This window comes from Ostrea edulis, chromosome 10 (genome assembly GCF_947568905.1).
Source record: "Ostrea edulis chromosome 10, xbOstEdul1.1, whole genome shotgun sequence".
In the NCBI taxonomy this organism is placed as follows: domain Eukaryota; kingdom Metazoa; phylum Mollusca; class Bivalvia; order Ostreida; family Ostreidae; genus Ostrea; species Ostrea edulis.
In genome coordinates this window covers 11,961,251-11,968,653 of record NC_079173.1, presented here as the reverse complement: position 1 = coordinate 11,968,653, position 7,403 = coordinate 11,961,251, and the positions used below count along the sequence as shown (strand labels likewise).

At 36.1% G+C, this 7,403-nt stretch overlaps 1 protein-coding gene across 1 annotated transcript in view; it reads left to right on the top strand.

Annotated features, from left to right (window-relative positions):
• Nucleotides 1–7,403, top strand: part of LOC125666817 (uncharacterized) — a 41,982-nt gene that overhangs the window by 22,001 nt on the left and 12,578 nt on the right. The window contains exons 7-9 of the mRNA XM_056151932.1: nt 2,237–2,379; nt 2,507–2,671; nt 5,999–6,132. Coding sequence (XP_056007907.1) covers nt 2,237–2,379; nt 2,507–2,671; nt 5,999–6,132 — 442 coding nt within the window. The remainder of the gene's footprint in view (nt 1–2,236; nt 2,380–2,506; nt 2,672–5,998; nt 6,133–7,403) is intronic.

The following is a 7,403-nucleotide window of genomic DNA, read 5'->3' as shown; positions in this document are numbered from 1 at the left end:
GGAATGCCCTTCCAGAACATGCAAGGGACTGTAGAACACTGTGTGCATTCAAGAAGTCACTGAAAACACATCTTTTCCATCAAGTTTTCCAGGACTAGTTTTTATCATTTCAGTCATTCGTGTAGGTTAGATTCTGTGAAAACTAAAGACTGTGTGTCTTAGCTTTCGAGTACCATTTTGTGATGTTTTATAAAAAAAAAAAAAGGAATTGTATGTTTTAATGTATTATACCTGAGACATTATAAGCTGTGTGTGCATTTCATTATTTATTATTATTTTAATACGCCCTGAAACTGATGTTTATTCTTATCTGGCATATTTATGGTATCTTGTGTTTTCAAGTTTTATATGTACAATGAGGATAGGTACAGCTTTTAATGTTTTATTTATTTTCTATGTATTATGTGTATAACATTCTCTTGTAAGGTATATATACATTGTAAAGCACCTTTGAGCGTACATAGTGTATGAAAAGGGTGCTATATAAATATGGTATTATTATTATTATGTTACTGACAAAGACGTTGATGATACAGGGGTTTCATCAGTCTCGTTTCAAATCAACATTTCCCAAATTCTATGGTTATTGTGATCTCATTTCCATATACAATCTGTCGTTAAGTCGAATGCCGTCTGACGTTTTGTATACTAACTGTTAGGCCTTTCTTTACATACCGATATTGACTACGGATTACTCTGTTTACCTGATCAAGATAGATGGATCACGAAGGGTATGACCGGTCAACAGGGAGTGCTTACTCCTCGTAGTCACCTGATCCTATATCTTGTGTATCCAGGGGTTCGTAGTTTTTTTGTTTTTTTTTTACGGGATTTATGAGATTGATCAATACAAGGTGAAGATAACGAACAGTGATCAATCTCATAACTCCTATAAGCAATACAAAAATAGATAGTTGGGCAAACACGGACCTCTGGACATATCAGAGGTGGGATCAGGTGCCTACAAGGAGTAAACATCAATGTTCGTTATCTTCACATTTTAGTCAAAAGGTTCTATACGACAAGAAATATTTTACGGTGGCATTGAACTTGACATTTAGATACTGTAGATTTCTTAAATTACGCGAGCACTTATCGCGAAATGACTCGGGCACGATAAATTCGTGAGTGCTCTGTTGATCTAACGTTTTATCATGTATTTTAGCAATATAAAAATAAAAGTGTATATTTAGGAATTTACAGTACATGTATATCAGCGACGTTATATCTATTAACAACACTCATTTGCATTCATGTGTCCATTCTATATATCCCACTGACATTAAAAATAAAAGATACCACAGCGTTTTCCAAATCTTGCGTATCAATATTCCATTATCACCCGTGTATGGTGTTTATGTCTCCCGACTGATTCGATACGCGAGAGCATGCTCTAAATATGATAAACTTTTAATCAGAGTAGGCTTCCGACAGATACGTTAATGGTACAGGGTTTTTAACAGTCTTGTTTAAAGTCATCATTTCGCAAATTCTATTTCGTAATAATTATCTATATGTTATTTGCAAATACAAGCTGTAACTTGGTCGAATGCTATGTGTATCTGACCTGTTTTATATAAAATATTTGGCTGTACTTTACATACTGAATTTGACTACTGATTCCTTCGTTTAAATGATCAAGATAAAAGGCCGACAGCGGATGTAACCTGTCAACAGGGGATGCATACTCTTTGTAAACAGCTGATTCCACCTCTGGGATGATCAGGGGTCCGTGTTTGCCATTCTTTAATTCTGTGCTATTGATAGGATTTCTGAGATATATATTCCGCCCAAAATGGTATGAACAAACTCAATGATTTCACCTGGTGTAATTTACTCAGTTTAGATTTTTTTAATTTCATTTATTTATCTTTTTTTTTTTTTCATATTCCATTGTATATTTCATCTCGAAAATACATAAAATGTAGTCCAAGAATAAATCGTTAATGTTGATTCAACACAAACTTACCATGTATTATCATTTAAACTCAACGCTTTACAATTATTACGTGAAGGAATAAATTTATTTGTTTTCGTAACATGGAGATATACATCGAAAAAATGAAAGGCGGAAAAGTTCGCATCATGCAAGGTGAAGATAACGAACAGTGATCAATCTCATAATCTCATCCACTAAGTTAAATGATGGAGTTTTCCGTCTTTTTACGGTATACTGTTCACAATGTATGAAAGAGGGAAAACCGCATTCATTTCCAACCACCGATTTTATTTATAGGGAGACGGTACACCGACACTTTTAAAAATGGCGAAAAATCATATTTTCCAATGGAAACTTTTACTGTACAGATGGGAGGCACCTATCGCTTTAGGATTATCAACGTGGGATTTGCTACACCATTCAAAATAACCTTTGAAGGTGTGCGTACCATTTAATGAAACCTTGCTTTATGAATTTTGTACACTGATAAAGAAGTAAGGATTACTAAAGCTCTTTTTAAAATATTTTTATAGACGTGTAATGCATTGCACTTTTATTACCCCGTAGCATGCTATATCTGTACTAGCTCTTGATGGAAATGAAGTGGAGGAACAAAACTGCGACGCTGTTGTTTTAACTCCAGGCGAGAGTGTTGATATAAAACTCCAAGCAAAACGCCTCCCAAACAATTACTACATCGCCATTGAAACACTACCGACCAGGACACTTTGGGTATGAATCATATTTTCATTCTTAACATTAAATGTGCCTATACTGTGATGTATTGTGAATCAACAGCATTCGCGTTTACCATTAATATAAACGGAAACATGACTGTCCCTTGTCACAGTAAGCGTGGAAATAATCAATACACCTCACTGCTACGTCCATACGCTCCAAGTGCGGGCCAGAGTATGTGGCACTTCAACTGTATATGATGACGTTTTTATGAGTTACAAAAGTCGAAAAACAGCTAGCAAATTATTGTCTAATATCATTGTCTAATATTTGAGTAGAAGGGTGTCTAAAAGTCGATTAGAAGGATGTCAATAAGTCGAGTAGAAGGATTGTCTAATATTCGAATAGAAGGATTGTCTAATACTCGAGAGTGGAAAGTTTGTTAAATGTGTTTGGTGAATTCCTTTTTATCATGATAGGTAAAATTGGCTATAATGACTGATTAATGATTACTTGTTGTTGAGTCTTTTATGATTGGTAAAAATGCTGAAGAAAATCAAAGGGATATGGAAATTATATTAAAAATGAGATACATGACAGTTTTGTATTTCCATACTGAATCAATAGGTGAAGATAACAGTGATCAACTAAATAGTTATAACGACCATAGGATTTGGAAAATGTTGACTTTAAATTACCCCTAAATCATCAACTTGTTTGTCAGTAACCTGGCCATACGCAGATAAGGTCTAATGGAAGGTGAAGATAACAAACAGTGCTCAATCTCATAACTCCTATAAAGGTGAAGATAACGAACAGTGATCAATCTCATAACTCTTATAAAGGTGAAGATAACGAACAGTGCTCAATCTCATAACTCCTATAAAGGTGAAGATAACGAACAGTGATCAATCTCATAACTCCTATAAAGGTGAAGATAACGAACAGTGATCAATCTCATAACTCCTACAAAGGTGAAGATAACGAACAGTGATCAATCTCATAACTCCTATTAGGAATACAAAATTAAGAGTAGGGCGAACACGGACCCCTGGACACACCAGATGTCAGGTCAGGTGCTTAGGAGGAGTACGCACCCCTGTCTACCGGTTACCTCCGCCGTGAGCCCTATATCCCGATCAGGTAAACGGAGTTAACCGTAGTCAAAATCAGTGTGCCACGAACGGTCTAACAATCGGTATAAAACATGTCAGACAGCATTTGACCCAATGGCAGGTTATATAGGCAAACTAGACGAGATTGTTAAAATATCTTTAATATCAACTTGTTTGTTAGAAGCCTGCCTCGAATTAAAAATGGATATTAACGGCAAACTAACAACTCAACTTTATGTCACGCGGAATGATTTCAACTTCTCCATCGTAATCATCCCATATGTATGCAGCAATATTCCATTATCACCGGCATATGGTGTTTATATCTCTCAACTGATTCGATATGCAAAAGGTTGTTCTGCGTATAGGCAGTTTTTAAATCGAAGCAAGCCACCGACAAACAAGTTGGTACTGGGGTTTCAACAGTCTCGTTTAAAGTCAGCTTTTCGCAAATTCTATGGTCTTTGTAACGATCTAGTTTGCCAATACAACATATAATTATGTCAAATGCTGTCTGATATGTTTCATACCGATTGTTAGACCGTTCTTGACACACTGATTTTAACTACGGATAACACCGTTTACCTGATCACGATATAGGGCGGATGGCGGGTGTGACCGGTCGACAGGGGATGCTTACTACTCCTAGGCAACTGATCTCCCTCTGGTGTGTCCAGGGATCTGTGATTTCCCAACTCTATTTTGTATTGCTTATAGGAGTTATGAGATTGATCACCGTTCGTTATCTTCACCTTTCATCATACGCAGAACAAGCTCTTGCTGATTGAATCACTCGAGAGATATAAACACCATATACAGGTGATAATTGAATATCGCTACTTAAGCGATGGAGACGTTGAAGTCATGTCGTTTGTCATAAAGATGGCTTGTTAGTTTGCAGTTAACATCCATTTCCAATAAAATATCAATGAAGCAGATGCTGATTACTCTGTGCTGTCTTATATCATTAATTAATATATTGGTCACACCGATAGTAAGATGGAAAAATGGTATAAGGATGAAGCTCCTAGGTTTAACAATAAAGTTAATCTATTAGACTTATAGGTCAAATAAAAACCTAAGGCTCGGCAACCTCAATTATTATATTTATTGTTGTGAAAATTTGCCAGACAATAACTGATAAAAGCATTCTTTGCATTGTCACACGTTTCAGATAAAAATGAATAGGGATATACTGTCTATGTCTATGCAGTTAAAATGGACATGATATTTATGGATATTATAGAATGACAGTGAACAAATTTACTGATTAAAGTAATAGTAGATCGTAGAGTTTTTTTTAAAAACACTTTAATAATATGACATCTAGAATTATCACAAGCCAAGACAAATATCTAAGTTCTGTTTGTTGTCTGCAAGATGGCTGAGTTGGAAGATCAACCGGCTACATATTCGGGAGACGGGGTTCGAATCCCGGTCTGGTCCTTTGTATTTTCCCTCTCCCTGTTGCATTAGGTGTCGTAGATCCAGACTAACCCCAGGGACTGACAGGGAAGAAATCTGTCAGAGGATAAAGATCTCAGCTTGTGAATCTTCTAGGTGGAAACCTTTAAGGAGGGTGTGTGTGAATATCAGACGAGGCATTTTTCACCGTGTCCAGATAACGAATTTGATCCGTCTGATGTATTAGCACGTTTCTCGATTACTTATATAACATATGTTGTGCAATGAAACAATCTTGTTTATTATGACATTTTTAATGGAGGTTTGTTAAAGTTCAACTTTTCAGAGATTTGCAATGTATTCCTGTACCAATAATTCGTTTGGTTGTAAGCCGATCTAGGTATTTCTTGTATTGTTGACAATTTGTCAAGTTGACATATCTAACAATATTTGAAATTGACATATCTAACACGAATACAGACGATATTCGTATATACTGTTTTAGACCCAGCTAACATCACGGTATTGCTGAGTACACTATTTAGCTGGATAATGTTTGTTCTACCAAACAACTCTTCACAAACGTCTAGCACTTTGAATTTTTATTTCATTCTTTACAAGGGATGTTATACAAAGCACTAATTCGAAGAATCCATTTGTTGCGTGCATCTTGATAGTTTTTTGTTATCAAACATGTCAATTTGACATTGTATTGAGGAATATGATTTAATTCCACACAAAAGGATTTTTCTTCGGTAAAATGCATTCAATGTGCGAGAAATGCAAAGAAAATAATCTTACCAGAGTTTCCTGGAGTAGAATTAATATTCATTTGCAATTTTTATTCTTATTGAAATTTTAGCATCCCATTAAGACACCTAGAAAGACTTATGCCATCCTTAACTATCAAGGGGTGAACAGGTTCCGGGCACCGGTGTCAATGACGAGACCATGTACTGCGCAGAATCCTTGTGATGTCGTTAACCAAATATATGGGTGAGTATGAATATATAGATATTCGCGAAATAATATGACGCATTATTATATACTTTCAATTTAATTTCTTCTTTTTTCTTTAAAAGTTTGCGGATATATATCACATGATATATGCCCGCAAACATTCTGGCCCGCAAACATTGCGTCACAATCAATACACAAGCAAATTACTACACCGTTCAATTTAAAAATTTTCGTGTTTTTCATCTTTTACTCAGTTAAACCAACAAAGAAATTGTTAAAAATAAAATTACTGTTAGTTTCTAAATGAAATTGAAAGTATATAATAAAAAGGTTATAGAATTTGTATGGGAAATATGACGACCTCGTTTTTTGTCGCGGAAGGACCTCGCAAAATGCTACGCGCCAAAAAACTCGGTCGTCATATTTTCCCATACAAAGTCTATAACCTATAAATATTGAGAAACCGAGTGTCATTAATAGATTGGTTAATTGATTAAATATTGTTTAACGTCCCTCTCGAAAATCTTTCACTCATAGGGAGACGTCACCACTGCCGATGAAGGACTGCAAAATTTAGCCTTAACTCGGCGCTTACGGCATTTGAGCAGGGAGGGATCTTTATCGTGCCACACCTGCTGTGACACGGGACCTCGGTTTGTGCGGTCTCATCCGAAGGACCGCCCATTTAGTCGCCTCTTACGACAAGCAAGGGATACCAAGGACCTACATGTTTTCAAACACTGTAATAAAACTTAGGACTCTACTGTTATATTATTTATAATCACGATAGCGATGAAGATAAACTGAAATTCTCGTCATTGGATTTATTCAGTGTTGGATGGCCGTGGGATCCGGTTAGAATAGGTCCTCAGTACCACTTGCTTGTCGTAATAGGCGACTAAATAGGCGATCCTTCTGATGAAACCACAAAACCGAGGTCCCGTGTCACAGCAGGTGTAGCACAATAAAGATCCATCCCTGTTCAATTACCATAAGTGCCTAGCATATGCCTAAAGGGGTATAGCGTACTTGGTATGCAATTTCGCCTACATAAATACCTTGTTATATATCTTGGTTAACGAAACATAAAAAAACGTTGGCCTTATATTTAAATATAAAACGTCAGTCTATTATTGGAAACCGGTGTTTTCCATTTAGATTTCTGAGTCGGCCGTATCGTCAGCAAATGCGCTATACCTCTTTTGCAGCCCTTCACCGGCAACGGTTACGTCTCTATATGTGTGAAAGATTCTTGAGCGAGACGTTAAACAATTTACAACTAATCAACGTAAACCTATGTAAGATTG